Consider the following 19,278-nt stretch of genomic DNA (forward strand, 5'->3'; position numbering starts at 1 on the left):
CACAACACTGACAGTAAAGTGAATAAAATTGATAACAGCGTTATAATTGCACATGTCAAGGAGTGTATCAAAATTAACAGAAAAAAATCTAGGTGGCTTTATCAATGTCCCAACCTTTATTGCAGCACTCAAAACATTTACACTTTACAGATTTGTGAAAGAATTACCCACAACTCCCTAAAATTGCCTCAATAACTTATAACTTACTTAATACCAGTTAGCCTATACAGCAGGATTTCATGTAAACCTCCAAATATAAAGTCTTGAGTAAACGTCTGTGTAAATGGACAAGAATAAAAGTGACATCTTTACAAATTGGTTTATTGCTGGTTGTGAGGTGTCTGTCCATTGAAATATAGCCCATTACAAATGGATCCGTTGCTGGTTGTGAGGCGTCTGTCCATTAAAGTATGGCCCATATCAAGGTTGCTAAATCCAACCTTTTACGTATGGCTTTTAGAAGTTAACACTTTTGTAAAATTCAATTTGACAATAAAGTGTCAAATCCTAAAAAAATGAAATCCTTAAAAATTCTAAAAAAGAAAAAAATCTGTATTATGCAATATTAATACCACTTTAAAAATTCACATTGACTTCAAAAGTGTTAAGGGTCAAACCCCTCTATAGTGTTGTAAAAAGAAAAACCCTAAAAACTATTTTGCAGCCATAGCAAAACCATTGATTGTAAGAAACTTGCAGTATTTCCTAAAGCCTATCACTAAACAATTTATTCTGGCAGGCCCCGTAAAACCACAGTGTACATATAACAATACCATAAAGAAAAATAAATCCACAGTGAAACAATTCAAGAGCCAAACATGAGATTCCTTCAAACTAATATAAAAATTTAAGGATGACAGCTACATTGTATTGTAATTACAACAATGGAAACAATGATGACAGTATTCAAAAATACAAACTAAGTTTGCCACTTTAAAGATATACAATGCAAAGATACGCTTACTAGCAATACCTTTTCCTTTTTTAACAGATGTGTCTCCAGAATTTGCTGCATAAATGCAATGAAATACAGTGACACTGACAAAATAATGAACAAATTATTATTGTATATTGCCTGATGATGAACCACAAGGAAAAAGTTTACCCTACTATAAAAATAAAGTATTTCATAGAATAGGCAGCTCCATATTTGAAGCACAATTTCTGTGGACAATCCTCACCAGTCATGAAATATGATGACATTACTATTAAACAACACTGTTTGATTACTCTGATTTACTGCCCAAAATTATTAGACAGAAGCTGCATAGCAGCTGGAGTGTCTGCCTGAAAAAAATGTCTTGTCCAAATATAAGGCAGTGCCATTTGTCCAAGACAACCTAATGTAGGGACTGTATGCTGTCTTGGCCCACATTAGCTGTAGTGTTAGCTCAAAGAGCAGAATTACAGTCAAAACTTCACACAATAGAATACAACCCACAAAAAATAACTGGATGATGCGTGAACCTTTTCTAAATTTAAAAATGCTTGTGAATTTTTGACTTTTGAAAATATAAAGACACGTTCTGCTTTTTTAAGCTCTTTTCAAAGCAGTCACATAGAGGTACATACGTCCTGACAGTAAACTAAAAACGGAAAAACCATATATATGAGAAAAATGGCTCAAACGATTGTTTCGCATAGAATTATGCACATGCACTTTCAAACAAACATACAAACACGCACATGCACGTCCAGTCGCTCCATACAACAATTATCTTGGTTAACCTGCCAGCATAAACTTGTCCTAGATATGCAACATTGGAAATGTAGACTCAATACATATCGGTAGTACAAAACATATAGATGAAGTCATAGCGCAAGATCAGTGCAGCTTTGCATAGTACCTTCACATTAAAGCAAAACAACAAATTAAACAGAAATAGAAACACTCCGATAAATTAAATTCTGAATAAAATGTGAAGATCTCTGAGCTACAAAGCAACATGAAGGTGTTTGTACACAAAGGATAGGTAACTACAACCCGACTATTATGTATGATCAAAAAATGGCTACTTCACACCTATGTTAGGGGACAGACAAACTGATTTGTAACTACAAAAAAGGGATCTGTGAGGGAAGAGGGGGAATTAAAAACAAAACAAAATATAACAAAACATTAAAGGGATAGTTCACCCAAAAATTAAATGTGTCATAATTTTTACATCCTTATGTTGTTCCAAACCTGCATGATTTTTTTCTGATGAACACAAAAGAAGACACCCCGACAAATCATGGCAAGCACACTGACTGATTGTAAACATTAACTTCCATAATAGGAAAAACAAATACGATGGAATTTAATGGGTACCATCAACTGTGTGCTTACCATCATCCATCAAAACATCTTCTTTTGTGTTCATCAAAATACTCATACAGGTTTAGAACAACATGAGTGTGAGTAAAATTCATTTTGGGTGAACTATCCCTTTAAGAAAAGTACACAAAGACCACATTCTCAATAAACAAACAGGATTGAGCTTCCAAACAAACACAAAACTCCAACAAAATGAAAACAAGCAAGCTCTGTTTTTCTAACTCCAGGGTGAGAACTGGCAGCTGCACAGTGTCAGTGGAATTTCACATGGCGCTGATCCTCTCTGCATCTTCCATACTTTATGTTTCTGTAAGAGACAATTGATGATGAATATTAAATCAACTAATGTTAAATATAAAGCAAGCTTTAGCTTTGTATTTACAAAAAACCTTTAAGAAATGTCAAAACTGGTTACCTGTGGGCTCCTCAGGTTGGTCTTCTGTCTGGGTAGTTTCATCTGTAAATGAGTTAAATCAGGTATGTCAATAAATACAGGTTTTTAAAGTGATTTCTGCTGAAAGTGATCTCCATTACTCACCTGCATAGTCCTCCTCATACTGTTCTTCATCGACATATGCATCCTCTGTTACAAAACAAAGCACATTTCACAATCAATACAATTTTATAACGTAAAAACGGCAGTAGAGGTGGCACAACCTTAATGAAAAGTCCATCTCACCCACTCAGAAGCGGCACTTAACACCAATTGAAAAGCAAACTGAGCCAAAGTAAAACAAGCTGAGCCCAGCTGCGTGGTAGAGGTCTTCTAGGGTCCAAAGAAATGTACCCGACTTGAAATGACCCAAATCACTTTTTACCCAAACGCGAGGTGCATTTTTTTTTAAACAAAGACCCCAGCCAAGAAAAACCTGACTAAATTAGACCAGAGTCTGACCTGACCCAGATGTGCTTTTTTTAACAAAACTGGACCCAGTCAGCAGCCCGCATGAACCAGTCAGACAGAAAGAAACCCTGGTAACCACTACAGTGTGCATTCAAAATTGATTGACAGGTCTGGCTCAACAAAAATTAACCTACCGCCAGCCACATGTCGCTAGCGCTCTTGGCGAGTGGGGGTTGGAAACGGACTTGATGCACACACGCAAGATAGTTCAGGTCTTCTCTGGTCCGTTCAGCAAAAACACATTTATTTTAAATTACCCAAGACCCGAAAATATTTTGACCGACCCTTGTGCGACGTACATTTGAAACTTTTATACCCGAACCCCCTCGTGTCGGACCTCAGTTTTCTGATCTAAGTGGACCCGTGAAGACTCTACCGCGTGGTATTGTACCGAACCATACTATCCAATGGAAATGCACCATAAGGTCCCCACCTTGTGAGGTCCTTGGTTGTTTTTTATTGTGTACTAAAGGAGATTAACTAGCATTGATAAGATCCATATTTCATCCAATTTCACTTGATGCAAAGATTTTTTGGATCTTCCTGCAGCTGCATGTTTGTCTGCAGAAAATATTTTCCCTTTTGTATAGTGGTTGACCGATATATCGCTGTGTGGTTTTTAAATTATCGGCATTGGCAAAGTCTGGCTGTTTTGATGCTAATCACACAATGCACAATAAATGTAAAGCTTCCCCAGTTTTCTGTATGTCTCTTATTTACTGCAATTACATTAAAAGGATTATTCCATTTTCTTAAAAAAAATCCAGATAATTTTCTCACCACCATGTCATCCAAAATGTCGACGTCTTTCTTTGTTCAGTAGAGAAGAAACCATGTTCTTGAGGAAAACATTCCAAGATCTTCTCATTTTAATGGAGTTTAATGGACCCCAATACTTTTAATGCAGTTTCAAATTGCAGTTTCAAACGAGGCATAAGGGCCTTATCTGGCGAAACGATTGTCATTTTTGACAAGAAAAATAACAAATATACACTTTTTAAACCACAACTTCTCGTCTTCCTCCGGGTGGGTCACGAGCCAGCGCGACCTCATGTAATTGCGTAATGACGTCGAAAGGTCACGTGTTACATTTATGAAGTGCACATTTGCGGACCATTTTAAACAATAAACTAACACAAAGACATTAATTAGTATCATTCCTCAAACAACAACGTCAGAACGCTCCTCACTGGGGCGTAGTTTCAATACGTCAGCCGTGACCTATTGACGTGATGACGTATTACGTGAGGTCGCGCTGGGGCATCACACGGCTAGTGCAAGACGAGAAGTTGTGGCTTAAAAGTACATATTTTTTATTTTTCTTGCAAAAAATGACAATCGCTTTGCTGGATAAGACCCCTATGCCTCGTTTGAGATCGTTTAAAATTGCCATTTTAAACATTAACTGTTAAGTGTTGGGGTCCATTAAAATTAGAAAATCCTGGAATGTTTTCCTCAAAAAACATAATTTCTTCTCGACTGAACAAAGAAAGACATCAATGTTTTGGATGACATGATGGTGAGTAAATTATCTGGGGGGGGGGGTTTGTTTTGTTTTTAAGAAAATTGACTAATCCTTTAAGCTTTATTTTCCCTATATTGGCCAATCAGCCACATATCAGTCTTTAAAACTCATATCGGTTAACCACTACTTTTTTATGTTCACAATTTATTTAAAAAACCTTACCCTCTTCTTCAAAATTCTCTGCCTCAAGCTCTGCTTCCTCTATTGTGGAGTCATCTGCTTCCTCTTCCTCCTGACCCGTTTCTTCTATTTCTTCTTCTGGTAATGTTTCTTCAAAAGGGATAGACTCCTCAGTTGTCTCTTCCGGTGTTTCACTAACTGGTGCTGCATCTTCTACTGGTTCTTCGTCATCTGCTTCTTCCTCTACCGGTTCATCATCTTCTGGCACTTCTACTACTACTTCCACTGGTGTGTCCTCTTCCACCTCTACTTCCACCTCTACCTCCACTGCTGTACCCTCCTCCACCTCTACTTCCACTGGTATAACCTCCTCAAATGCTTCTTCCACTGGTGCAGCCTCCCTCACTGCTTCTTCCACTAGAGCAGCTTCTTCCACTGGTGCAGCTTCTTCCACTGGTGCAGCTTCCTCCACTGGTGCAGCTTCCTCCACTGCTTCTTGCACTGGTGCAGCCTCCTCAATAACCTCCTCAAATGATAGAGATTCCTCAAATGCTTTAGGCTCTTCTGCTACCTCCTCAATATTCTCTAAAACTGTTTCCTCAACCTCTGGCTCTTCTTCTAAAACTTCTGGTTCTTCCTCAGGAACTTCATGCTCCTCCTCAGCATCTTCATCTTCTCCAAGGACATTCTCCTCCTCCAGAGCGACAGGCTCTTCCTCTACATCCACAGGCTCCTCCTCTTCTACATCCACAGGCTCCTCCTCCTCCACATCCACAGGCTCTTCCTCCTGAGCAAATGGCTCTTCCTCCTCAGTCTCTGGTTCTGCAAAGATAAAAATAGCCGCAACATGGACAATTACTCTGGGGCCAAAAACAGGTTTGTGAAAATGAAACCACTTCATAGTAAGTAGTCTATGGAGAAAATAATTGTGACTTCAAATGCCTTCACAAGTTTACCTGGTGGCGGCTGAACAATTTTCTCAACTTTAGTGGCTTGAATCTCTTCCTCCACAATAGGCTCTGGAGCAGATCCAAAAACATAAGCATTTAAAAACAAAAATAATTTTAGAATTTTTGACCTAAAGATCAGCCTTTTAACACTTGGATATTTTTGTCTTTGTCAGGCATTACTTGACTATTAAACTAATCTTTGCTTGAAGGTAAACAGCATCGGTTGATTAGAATTAAGAGCTTTTAATCTGGTAAGAGATGCTTGTGCAAATGCTTAAGACAGACTGATATACCGACAAGATTACTCATTCATGCATGTTGCATATTGCAGGTCAATACAGATAGTATTATGTCAGGATTGCACAACAATTTCAGTGCTATGTGGCAAGACTGGCTTATCATTGCTATGTTATAGGTACAAAAATACTTGTGTTCGCAGTGCTCTTAGCTTAGCTAACTACATATCAAATTCTACACACCACATCTTTATGGACACAGTATTAAAAACACTGATCTGTAAAATATGTCCATTTTATTATACCTTTACCAAACAAATGTAATAATGCTCATTTTAATATATATTGTAGCTGTACATATGTTTGTACATTTGTTCATATTTTATTATCATTTATGTTTTGGTTCGTTGACACAAAATTAATGAATACAAACAGGGTAAAAATTTGCCTATTTAAACTTCCCAATTACTGAACTACAAAATTAAAACCTGTTTTAGGTAAACACGGTGTAAAGTAGTGGTGACCAACCCTGTTCCTTAAGATAAACTGTCTTGCAGAGTTCAGCCCCAACCCCAAACAAACACACCAGAACCTGGCAAACAGCATTTCAGGGCTACCTAAAAATTTGAGTCAGGTGTGTATGCAGGAGGGTAGATCTCTAGAACAGGGTTGGTCACCCATGGTGTAAAGAATATAAAGATCCTGTATGTAATTCTACATTACCTTCTTTCAAATGTTCAGCAGGTTTATCCTCAACTGATTCACTGGTCTTGAGGGTGGGCTTATCTGTCAGTCCTGAGGGTTTTACATGTGAATGTGCATACATGAAGCATGTGTAATATACAATCATATAAAAAGCATGTGGCTCTTTGAAGCAAATCCAATGCAAACAATAAACTCTAATACATTTCCAAAATGTTAACTTTTGGTTTACTTTTGAGACATTTTCCATACACAAGGTGTGTGTTTAAACTCTTAAAGAGGTCAAAAGGGAAAAGAAGAAAAATGGTGAGTATTTATAAAACAGTTTATAGATTTAGAGGAAAGATAAGCATTCTTGTGAAAGTTAATCAATCACGATAGAAAGGCAAACAATGTTTGGTTTTATTGTTGTCGTTCTTATGGCACAGAAACGAAATACAATAAAAGCAGTGAAAACCAAAATATAGACTCAAATAGTTTATTGACAACACATGAAGATTCTCCTTGATAGTAAAGTAACACTACCTATTTTTAATACATGAACAGCATCAGAGAAAATGATCTGTGAGGGTAAAATCTTCATACTAAAGCTAGTATTTATTAAGAGCAAATACCGTCTAATAAAGAAACAATTAAAAGACATTCCACATAATGATCAGCACCTTGTTTTGGCTCTTGCCAATCAAATGTGCCATAAAGAAATTTGCTGCATGTCACTTGAGCGCTCTTAAACTTATGCGGTCTCTCCTTGTGAAAAGGTCTAAGGGGTGGTTCTCTGAAGAACACACGTTTACACAAAAGGAAAAGAACTGACAATTTTGAATAATACAAAAACATTTACTCATGTATTACAGTTTCCTTTTAATTGCAACCTTCTTGGGTTCTTTGAACTTTCCATCTTTCTCAACCTTTTTATTTTCCACATCAACAGGCTTATTGTGAGATTTCTTCTCCATTTCTGGCTTCTCCACCTCCTCTTTTTCCACTTTCTTGGCCTTTATTGCTTCTCCTTCTACCCTTTTCTCCCTTTCTTCTTTCTCTTTCCTAATCCTTTCCATGGCCTTTTCCACATCTTCCTTCTCTATTCTCTCTCCTTCCTCTTTAAGCCGCGCCTCGGCCCTCTCCCAGGCCTTGGCTTCCGACTCCTCCCTTATTCGGCTCAAGGTCCTCTCTTCCTCCTCTTTGGCTAGGATGCTCCTAACTTCTGCCAGTGCCATTTTAGCTATCTTCCTGGCCTCCACTCTCTCGTGGATGATGGTGAGCTGTTGTTTCAGAGCTTCTCTTAGCTTCAACCCAACATCTTTGGCGCTGGAAAGCTCTGGGGAGTGAGAACTTTGTTTGGTGGTGTAATCATTGAAGCTAAATTTCCAACACGTCGCTCACGTCAAGCCACAAGGCAACAATTAGTTGTAATGGTTTAGGTTTGGTGAGTAACAGGATGAAAATACAGAGCATCCCATTAGCATTTTGTGATATAGTTATGCAGGGAGGTTATGTATTTGGATTAAACTGTATACTGATGAAGTGTTTAACGTTTCCTAATATTATCTGCAAACAACTTAGACAAAGGATATATATTCAAGTAAGTAACTGCATGAGCTTGTAGTTCTTTGTTTTGTAAACACACCCAGGTTTTTAGGTAGAAACTGCAAATTGATGTTAAACGCATCTCGGTTAAGCTGTAAAATAGCTTGAAATATTCTGTGTCGGCTCTATCATGCAAATACAAATGGATCCAGTAAATTTAAAAAAAAACCATGTTAAATGACTAAAACACACTATAAAGCCCAGTCTACTCCATGCACTTACACAAGATGTGCAATATACCTTTTTTCCTGGAAACATCTTTCGTTTCATCTAGTGTGGATGAGACAGAATAAGTCAATATTTGCTACTCAAAACAAGTTATGTCTTGCATGCCCTGCCTTTGCCATCATACGTGTCAAAAGAATGTTTAAAGAGAATACTGACACGTTAATCCAACTTTGTCTAACTTGATTTCATTGTTTAAAACAAATTATTAATGCTCCGCAAAGCATAAATCCAGTTTAGATGGTTGAGTTTCTTTCAAAGCAGAACATCCGTAATGCATTCACAGAAATATTGTTGTTGCACACCTTAATCTTAGTTTGTTAAACATTTGAGAACAGGCCATCGTATAAAACAGCTTAAAAGTCAAATTACATTTATTATTAATAAAAGCAAAACTAATATGAAAAACAATCAGAATTTCCCCAGTAAAGTAATAATTGTTAAAATGACTGGGATGTATCAGTTTATTGAGAAAAAAAATGTAATGTAGTCCACCATCCAATATCCATCAAGCTTAAAGTCTCAAGGAAATTGAAATTAAAAACTAGATTATTTTTTGAAATAATGTTGAATGTTTTTAAAAATTACTCATCTGTGAGCTTATCATTTAAAAAAAATGAATATGCCCTTACAATCTTTAATCAAAATCTCCTCCCCTCCTCGAAACGATCTCTTTTTATTTCAGTCACAAGGAATGACTCGAGGGTGGGGCCCAGGAAAAGATCACAACATGACCCAATCAATTCTCAATGGACGAATTCAAGTCCCACCCTACCTTTATTCTCATTTCAGAAGCAGTTTCACTCGGATATACGTCATAACGGGTATAAATAAAACTTCAGTTTCATTGTCTCAACTTGCAAAATGGTGACTAGTCATTTTCTGACTCTAAAACATTTATGTATTAAAAAGAGGATTCTGTACCAATCTATAAGCAAAAAAATTGTGAAGTGACAGTTAAAGGTGCAGTGTGTAATTTTCAGAAGGATCTTTTGACAGAAATGCAAAATAATATACAAAACTATATTATCAGGGGTGTATAAAGACCTTTCATGATGAACCATTATGTGTTTATCACCTTAAAACGAGACCTTTTTATCTACATACACCGAGGGTCCCCTTATTTATTAAGTTGTAACTGACGATGACATGTTTGTCCAGTGGCGGCTACTGTAGCTTCTCTATGTGCTTCAAAAGCGAGGGATGATGAGCCGTGGACTAAGCCGTTGGTTGCAATTCGCAACCTCACCACTAGATGCCGCTAAAATTTACACACTGCACCTTTAAGCAAAAGCACCCATCATTTTCATATCAAACGTTTTCTGAAGCACAACCATTTTCCTATTTTTTTCCTGAGGTGTATGTAGGAAAAAGTGTGCAAGGAGCATATGACATTTACATATATTGAGACTTATAGTCCTCTCTTATACCACCACGTAAACTTTTAGTATATTAACACTATGTTACATTCGGTAGGCACACCATCTCAAGATTGTTTTGTGGCAGCTAGGATCCAATTGTTGACGGTTACAGAGCTCTGGGGTTCAGGAGAAGATTCCCCCGACTAGGCCATTGAACAAGCTCTTGCATAGAAAAACTGATAAAGTTCCTTAGTTAGGCCAACCCACGTGTTATCTATAAGTTATATTTGTATTTTAAATCTCTTGTGACTTTTGTTAACTGCAGGAACATTCATAATGTTTATCAATATTTTCTACATCTTTAAAAGACAAAGCAACTTCCATGTGAACAAAAAACTAAGACAGCTGATAAAGGTAAACTGCTTCTATTCAGCAGTACCAACAATGACTCAAAATAACAAACATGACAAAAAGGTATCCACTAAATTCCTGAGGATGCAATAAAATTGTTAGATATAAACTATTTACAACCCACAAAAAGTAAGACTCTAAACAAATTGAATGGTTAGTGCTATACTGCAAGCATAACTTGCATATTGAAAGATGAAATAGATATTTACTACATTATTATGATATAACTGAGGCATGCAGCAGAGATGGTATGTTAAACTGGCAAAACTTACATCACTGTAGTCATAGAAAAGTTAAATAGTATATAACTGTTGCAAAACATTTGCAACAAAGCATTATCTGCACAAGTTCAATATTTACAAAAAGTATAAAGGACATCATTGAGGAGTTCTCGAAACGGTTGGTGATCTTCCCCACAAAACAATTCTTCAAGTGTTTGCAACCAAACTCAAGTCGTCTAGGGAGCAAGTCCTCCTCTAATAAAGTGCTTCTGCTCGCAGTAGAAAACACAACTATTGATTTTGAAGGCCTAAAATAACGCATGTCTTTTGGCCCTGAACCCCTTCAGTCTGTGACGCGCCAGCAACATCCTCCGTTGCTGCCTCGGTTTCTTCATCATCTAGTGTTTCAAATGGACTCATAACTTCATACAGGAAGGTGAAGAAACCTTGAAACCAATCAGTGCCCTCTTCTGCTAACAAATCGAGCACTTCCTCAAGAGATTCTGTGTTTTCTTTGCTGCCATCTTTGGTCAGCCCTACGCAGATGGGAAAATAGGGATAAAGAGAAAGAGAGGGAAAGAAAGAACAGTGGGAGAGCAGGAAAGGGTGAAGTGGTTTGCAAGGTTTAGTAGATAAGGATCCAGAGCTATAAAAAGGGAAAAAGAAAGTCTGAAAAAGCTGAGGTACTGAACATGCCAAGGAAAAATAGACATGCATGGTACGTACCAATGATGCGACTTTAGATGGATATATATTTTATTTCCTCGCCTTGTAACAAACATCTTGTCGCAGCGTTTTTATATTTGATACTGTCAAATTGGTCTAGTTCACAAACTCATGCATTTGAACAAAACAATGATCACAACAGCATGTTGAAGGATCATGCACGTGCATCTGTCTTATTGCACAAAAGTGAACCAAAAGTCAATCATGCAAAACGAATAAACCTGCCAATAAAGTAATTGAAATCGGTGCACTTGCCTAGTAGAACTTTAGCGTCTTCCACATCAAAGTCTCCATCACCATCAGCATCATAGGATACAAGTTTACCTAGTGAAGTAATTTACATCTGATTTAGTCCATATTATAGAGTTATTGTGTCCAAAACTACTATCAAACTGTCAGAAATAAAAAAAAGGTCCTCAGCTGTCATTTGGGCTTTTCAAAAAGTACACCTAAAGAGTTCATATTAGTACCAAATGTATAGATGAAAGGTACATATAAGGACCTTTTTAAAGGATACTCTCCATTGACAGCTTGAGACCATTTTTGGTCATTTATTCTGACAGTGTACCTTCACTTGATACTGGATAACACATAGTTCGCATTATTTTGCATCAAATCAATTTTTAATGCAAAGTTTGCAATATTACTTTTCAATAAACAAAATTTCAGATTTTTGCAGTCTTCCTAAACAAATTCTTAGAAATTTTAGCAAACAAAATATTGACATTAATGGGCTGGTTTCCCAGACAGGGATTAGACTAGTCCTAGACTAAAATAAATGTAAAAGCCGTCCAAACTGAAAACAACTTGCACTGACATATCTTAAAATACATCAGTGCCCTTCGTTTTGCCTCAAAATGCACAAACATAATGTTTTTAATAAACCATGTTTGTTCAAACTAGTTATATTTCATCATTAAAGCCTAGTCCTGGTTTAAGCTAATCTCTGTCCAGGAAACCAGACCTAAAAGTTTTTAAAGTCTCATCAGTTGCCCTTACATCAAAGTTTGAAAATCACAAGCCCGTTCAGACTGCCAGCGACCAGCAGTGGCATGATCTTATTTGTTTTGGACAAAACACCTCATTTGTTTTGGACAAGCAGAATTAGGAATGCCACCAGACAACCTTATTGAAGAAGCGAACGACATACATCGAAAAAGTCGTTGGGGGTCTGAACTGGGATTATCTTTCTGTTACTTTAATTTACATGTCTGTACAGATTCTTTCATATGTTTATGCAATATAACTTTAATTGGTTAATACAGTGGTTAAATCCAGTCCTCGCCCACCCAATACCAGAACATTTTAGATGTCTCCTTATATGAAACACCTGAATCCACTCATCAGGCTCCTGACAGAATGTTTGAAACATTTCCTTAATTAACACACTAACAAGCTGATGAACTGAGGATACGATCAGAAAAGAAACCGCAAATGTGGTGTTGCGTTATCACTTTTCATTTCGCATTTATACGAGCATTTTGAGGGGGAAATCTGCGTGCATATGGTGACACAAAAGTGTGTGATATCCGATGTAGTATGCACTCCAGGTGGCTAGGTGGCAATGTGAAGCGCTGACACACAACAACACCAAGTCCGTGTGCCTGCTTACAACCTTCTTCCTGGTTCTCCCAGGTCTCGTCCAAAGCCGTCTGATTGGCCTCCGACGAATTGGGTCCTTCTCTCATCAGTAATACTAGCTGTGAATATTTCGTACAACTGCTGGAAAGACTCTTGTATATTTATCAGAGCTGCTATGACAACTTGAAGGTCCGACATATGAAAATAATCAGACATGTTTGTTGTTATTTTCCTGAACTGGCACATGCCTGTGACGTAAACGCGTACGCGACGAGAGCCACCATGAGCAGACTTTTGCGTTTTTTAGACGAGAACGCGACGGTAGATTGTTATTAAGATTTCCACTCTGAAGGGTGGTTTCACTTTTTTGCGTTTTTAAGCCCCCAAAACGCCGTCGTCGTGTAAACGAAATGAAAGGCACATTTGATAAAATATTTTTACGTTTTCACCCTCGAGCGTTCTCGTGTAAACAGGCCCTAAATCAGGTGTTTTATATATCTAAAAATGTTCTGGGAGGGGGGGTCCGAGGACTGGAGTTGAGAACCACTGGGTTAATACATGTACATAAGGTGATAAATATGGTATTGACATTACAGGAACAGCACTACAAATGAAATTTAATTTCAACTTCACTGCTTAACAATTGAGAAGAATAAGTTCTGTCAATGAAAGATGATCCTATAATCAATGCTTTAGATTTCATACCTTGTAATACCTCTGAAAGATTATAGTGCAAGTCCTTTGCTTTGGCTGCATGCAAAATGAAGCCAGTTATTAGTGCAACAAGAATTAAGCCAGTTATTCATGCAATCAGAATTTTAGTAATAAGAACAATTATTTTTCTTATAGTTATATTTATTGTTATTAAAAGGAATAATATTAAAGAATTGCATATAATTGTAAAATCAAAAGAAAGTACAATCTACAGACTACGAACTTACCGACTACACCTTGATAGTCAACAAGGTCAAAGTACACCACAGCTACAGAGGTCCAGACGCCCAGGAGAGCCAGAACCACGAACCAGGTAAAGAAGGAGGATCCTCCTGCACCCTCTGCTTTCTTTCCATTCCTATTTGCATGCTGCGGCTTGGCATCTGTACAAAGTCAAAGTAGGTTATACGAGAGAAAATCAGCAAAACAAACAATGATTATTAACACAAGTTTAATGCAACAATACAAAACCCTTTAAACACATACATGCGCAAAATAAACCCATGCCTTAAAAGTAGGATTAGTCTTTTTGTATCAGTGTGTGCATAGGAATATTCAACTAAATCCAGCAAATATACAAAACAGCAAGGCTAAACGAGTGCAGTTATTCTGAGGGTGCTGACGCGCCCCTTGGAGCCCCTGGTATAAATACATCTGCATTTAGAGCTCTGGTGGGAAGAATGAACAGGTGTTTTGTCCGCTACGATCTCTAGTGTAGGTCAAACCACACAAACCAGCTCATGTACACACGCATAAAACTAGTGCAAACATTACAGTTAGCAGTTACAGATATACAAACGGTAGTTTCTTCAAGAGTCAAGACATTTTAATGTCACGTTGGTCACAAGAAACCTGAACTAAATCGAATGATTCTCAAGTAAACAATAAAACAATGCTTCTGCCAACAAACAAAAAAAATAACAAAATAATTTTAGATGCTCTTATACACAAAATACAAATAAAGCCTTAAAAAATGTATTATTTAATCCCCCAAAAAACAAAAAACAAGCATGTCATTTAAAATGTTAAGGATTTCTAACAAATACCAAGTTTAATTGTTATCCCTCATCATGAAGGTTATACCAAAGCACACAAATACTAACCAGATTCTTCATTCACCTCCATGACCTCTGCCTGTGGATCCCCCATCCCATCAGATAATGTGGGGAAAAGTAAGCGTCTTTTACCCCAAACCCCTCTACAACTGCAGCGCTCCTGCTTTTGTTCCCAGTGAATTGAGCCGGAACTTGATATGGAACGCGACCAGCAAATGAATTATTTTTAGATCGGTCCGCTTGAAAGCCAGACAATCTCAAGCACTCATATAAAAGGACAAGGGTAGTTCTCACTCCATCCCATTTGTTTTAAGCCCTACATGACAACTGAAAATGCTTATTGGGCAACAAATTACTACACCTAACAAATTAAGAGTATACATTCGAGCTGGTAATGCTAAACTGTGTTTATGACTACATGCAAACTTTTAAGCGAAGCATCAATTCCATTTTGGCAAACTTTAGTGGCTCTCCCTATACAAAGCTATTTATTCCCCATGCAAGGTCAGTGCTCCTAATATCTTGTTGAAACAATAAACATGGTATCACTGGCTTGAGTTTGGATTTTTCTAAAACAAATTTAGAGATGCACATTACATTTATACATTTGGCTGATGCTTTTATCCAAAGCAACAAGCTACACATCCCTGGGAATCAAACGCATGACCTTTCACGCTGCTAATGCAATGCTCCAGCAATTGAGCTACAGGACTAGTTCAACATTCAGGTTTCTTTAAACCTACAATTGCATTAAACAAACAAGAGAAAGCACAATTACCCTCAATGAAAATAAAACAAATCTTTTATATCCATTGCGTCTACACGAAACAGAATTGCTATAATTTAAATGCCATTTTTACAGTGTTTGACATGACACACCCCTTAAGTCACACATGCTCGACTCGTCTCTAAATCCACAGGTAGTCAAACAGCTGCCATTGTGTCCTAATCAACATCTTTCCCTCCCCCGTTACAACCTATTGTAAAATTGCATCAAACACCTTTTGTAGCTCATGAAGAGCCTTTGTAGAAGTTGCAATGTCTATGCTGTTCCCAGTAGACAATGACCCATTTAGGAGAAATTTTTTAATTGAAAGTTGAAACATTCATACCGAAACGCACCGAAATGCGATTGCATCACATCCTAACTGATCAGTTTCTGTCTGGTCACATGATCAGACCCCAGTATGTGTGTAACCTTATATAAGAGTAACCCCAACCCAATCCCTAATATAGGTCGAAGCATAGTCCCATTTTTACGCATACGTGAGGGTTCGCGCAATTTTCGTCAACGGTCAATTAAACTACACTTTGCAAGGCTGTGCGCTCAACTGTGCGCGTACACATAAAACTATACTCCGGGCTTATGCAGGGTTCACACCAGACGCGGTAGAGGTGACAAGCGTGACTGATTTAAATGTGAAGTCAATGCAAAGACACAATTAGGCATCCTGAGCTGCAGTACACGCGTGAATGTCTCGAATGACTAGAATTTCACACGCGGCTTTCACACGCAAATGTAGCAAGTAAACTCAAATGTTCAAGCGTCTAACTACTCGCGAATAGCACGTTTTTGCCACCTCTACCGCGGCTGGTGTGAACGCAGCATTACACCTAACAATTAAGCATGACAATGCAGAATAAAGTGTCAAGACTTTCTATTACAATAGATTATATCACTGTGAACCATGGAGTGTTATCTAAAACTGGCTTTTCCAAATTATTTTAAACATGCCTTTTGTGCAAACTTTGACAACAATCCACAGCAGACTGGATTATTCAGATTTTGCATTTTGTACACTATAAAGTGTTGTATAGAAATGGTTGGCATCCATATCAAACTGCATTTACAATGTGCATGTTTCACACACGTATATGAATGCATTGGATTAAAAACCTTTGTAAAATCATGCAAGGTTATTTGAAACACACCACGACAGACCATCATTTCTTTACCATCTCTTTTCCGTTCTGACAGTTATTTTGTGCAGCTGTAGGAAATCCCTGAAATAAGTAATTTCAACATTTAATAAAAAAGAAACAATAGATATAGTTACACTAACGTTACTCAATGGACAACTGAGTTTACTACAAACAGTTCCCAAATGTATTGTAAATGCTCAGTGAAAGATCAATCTAAAATAGTGTTATGCAGGGCTCCACACCAACTTTTTTCACTAGGAGCACAGTGACCCCCAACTGAAAATTTTAGGGGCGCAACCAGAAAATTTAGGGGCACACACCGTAAATCAACATGCTACGCAAATATTCACATTTCTACTACTGTATTACTAATAAACACTTTAATGATAGATGCAGAAAATATAATGTGCTGTTTTCAAATTCCAGGTCACATCAAAAAAAGGTCAAATTTACTGGTCGCACATGTGCGACTGGATGTAAAATTCAGTGGCACACTCTTAATTTTTGGTGGCAAAATGCGACCATTTGGTAGCAGTCTGGAGCCCTGTTATGTCAGATACGATAACACTATTTTTTAAGATTGTCATCAAGAATCTAACTGTTGAACTATTGTTATCTACTAGTTCAGTGAGTGTGCTTGCATAACAAAGATGGAGACAAATATCTAATAGTCAAGTCACAAAGTCCGACTATTACATTTGAATAACCAAAGTTTGGGCCCTGCAGACAGGGGGACGGGATCTAAAATTCCTGTGTGGGACCCTAGAGGCCACGTGTAACCCCTCCCACGCTCTACCAATATTGACACGTGAGCATTTAAGAGTTCTTCTCGCGGAGCAACTCTTGACTCAGCATAAGCAAACATTAAAAAATATAGGTCAAGAATTAGTTACTGTCTGAATTACCAAAACAATTGCGTACGCTAGGCCTTGTTAGGGTCGTGTAGTAGAGTTTTGATTTTTAAGTAAAGAGACGTGATTGTGTCGCAAAACTAGTGACTCGTTCATAATGTGGCGACGAATGTGGTTAACGCACCTAATGTAGTTTTTATAATACAGTTTTAAGAGCACAAAACCCACTAGGGATATGCTTTTTATTATGACTCGCCTGTTTGTATTATACTAATTTGAGTGTGGTTTATATAATCCAAATGCAATTTGAACCGTTTGAATTAGATCAACAAAATCAAGCTTGCAGCTACATTTACTTTAAGGCCTTCTGCAGAAGGCTGATCATGTTCGTATTTTGAGTAAAAAAATCTAAATGTACTAACCTTTTTTGACTTGTGGCTTCACATTTTTCTTCGGACCCATTGCAATTGCTATTTCTCGGGATTTTCGTGCTCTGTAGAAAATGAATTGAGTGCAATTCCTGTCTCGGTTCTCCTACGACTCACTGCAAAATCAAACCCCTATGCTTTCATACGCTGAAGTCCATAGCAACCCGCCCCCTTTTTTGAGTGGCTTAACGTTCGACCAGTGTTATAATTTCAAAGGCGCGGAGGGCGGGGCAAATTAAAATGTTATCCAATCGTCAAACAGAGCCTATGACTTATTCAATCGTGTGGATACCTGCGAGGCAGGACTGCCTCGTTCTTCTCGTTTTCAGCCAGCACTGGAACGTGGCAAGATGGAAGATTGCACTTATCGCGAGATTAATCTATGCCTGTTTTTCACAACATCAAACATAAGGTGGTTTTTAACGGAATAATGGTTTTGAGTGATGCATGACAATATATATTGTATGCAAGTAACTTAGCAATTCGCAAAATTACAATCAAAGAGGTACGCATGTTATTATTTTAAAGGTAATATATGGTATTTTATTCAACTCGTTTGGCTAATTCAACTTTAATATTAATAACACTTTATATTTTGAGGAGCTAAAATATTTAGTTTGATCTTAATTTGTTTCTTAGTAACAGTTACTAAATGTTCTGACTCAGTTCTATATGGTGCGCCCCACCCCCTTTCCGCTTTTGTCCACCTCATCCTAAAAGCTCACGAGAGCCTGAAACTTTAATGCATGTTGAACTACTCTTACAACTTTGTGCCTGTATTTGTTTAGAGGCACCCTTAAGAGTAACTTTGTTTGTTTTTTCGTTCGTTTAATCATTAAAATACGTTTTCTTATAGATCAAAATTAGAGAATTTGAGAGGATAATCAATACACATACCAAGCCATGCTTGTTTGGTCAAATGTAAACTATTCTAAACACTCAAACAATGCGGCAATCCTTGAAAGAGTAGATAAAGAACAGGGCTCTTACTTTCTTTTAAGATTATTTTATAAAATAAAATAATTTGATCATTTAGAGTTATAGAGAATTGTGTCTTAATCAAGGTGGAGTAACTCAGCAAATATTTATAATTATTAACAACTGTTGCAGATCATTTTTGTTGCGGTTTGAGATTAATGGAATGTGAAAGAGATGTTGGAGCCATTAAAAATATTGGATATAGGGAATTGGAGCCATGTGGTGATTTTCCACACTAAAGTAGGCCTACATCTGTTTTTTTTCATTTGGTGCATGTTGGAAAGTTCCTGTTGCTGTGACACTTAGTTTCATAGTTTACTTGTTTGTAATCATCAGTATACTTCTAAGTTAATGTTGAAGTCGCACAATAGTATAATTTATTTAGGTAACTTAGTAAGTAGTGTATTTAAGTGCTGCATGTGTTACACCAGGAGATGGCGCAAATGCCTATGAGAAGGACTGC

General features: G+C 37.4%; 2 protein-coding genes across 2 annotated transcripts; both read right to left on the minus strand.

Moving 5' to 3' along the window:
• Positions 1-93: 93 nt before the first annotated feature.
• asph (aspartate beta-hydroxylase) lies at positions 94-14,839 on the minus strand. The gene is made up of 10 exons (XM_055202113.2): positions 14,684-14,839; positions 13,808-13,963; positions 13,572-13,616; positions 11,541-11,609; positions 6,776-6,847; positions 5,823-5,885; positions 4,909-5,688; positions 2,856-2,900; positions 2,733-2,774; positions 94-2,624 (listed from the first exon to the last, which is right to left on the minus strand). Exons 1-10 carry the CDS (start codon positions 14,727-14,729, stop codon positions 2,617-2,619), a joined length of 1,326 nt encoding a protein of 441 aa, XP_055058088.2. The 5' UTR covers positions 14,730-14,839; the 3' UTR covers positions 94-2,616.
• Positions 7,135-8,611, minus strand: LOC129442207 (uncharacterized). The gene has a single exon (XM_055202118.2). The coding sequence runs from the start codon at positions 7,969-7,971 to the stop codon at positions 7,603-7,605; it is 369 nt and encodes a 122-aa protein (XP_055058093.2). The 5' UTR covers positions 7,972-8,611; the 3' UTR covers positions 7,135-7,602.
• Positions 14,840-19,278: the final 4,439 nt, after the last annotated feature.

The sequence above is a fragment of the Misgurnus anguillicaudatus genome, chromosome 2, assembly GCF_027580225.2.
Source record: "Misgurnus anguillicaudatus chromosome 2, ASM2758022v2, whole genome shotgun sequence".
Taxonomy (NCBI): Eukaryota; Metazoa; Chordata; class Actinopteri; order Cypriniformes; family Cobitidae; genus Misgurnus; species Misgurnus anguillicaudatus.

Coding starts and splice junctions, on each gene's coding strand:
- LOC129442207 (XM_055202118.2), bottom strand. CDS start 7,971: ATGGCACTGGCAGAAGTTAGGAGCATCCTAGCCAAAGAGGAGGAAGAG.
- asph (XM_055202113.2), bottom strand. CDS start 14,729: ATGGGGGATCCACAGGCAGAGGTCATGGAGGTGAATGAAGAATCTG. Junction 5,689..5,822: donor AATTGTTCAGCCGCCACCAG/GTAAACTTGTGA, acceptor TTATCTTTGCAG/AACCAGAGACTGAGGAGGAA. Junction 2,901..4,908: donor AGAGAATTTTGAAGAAGAGG/GTAAGGTTTTTT, acceptor GTTTTGTAACAG/AGGATGCATATGTCGATGAA.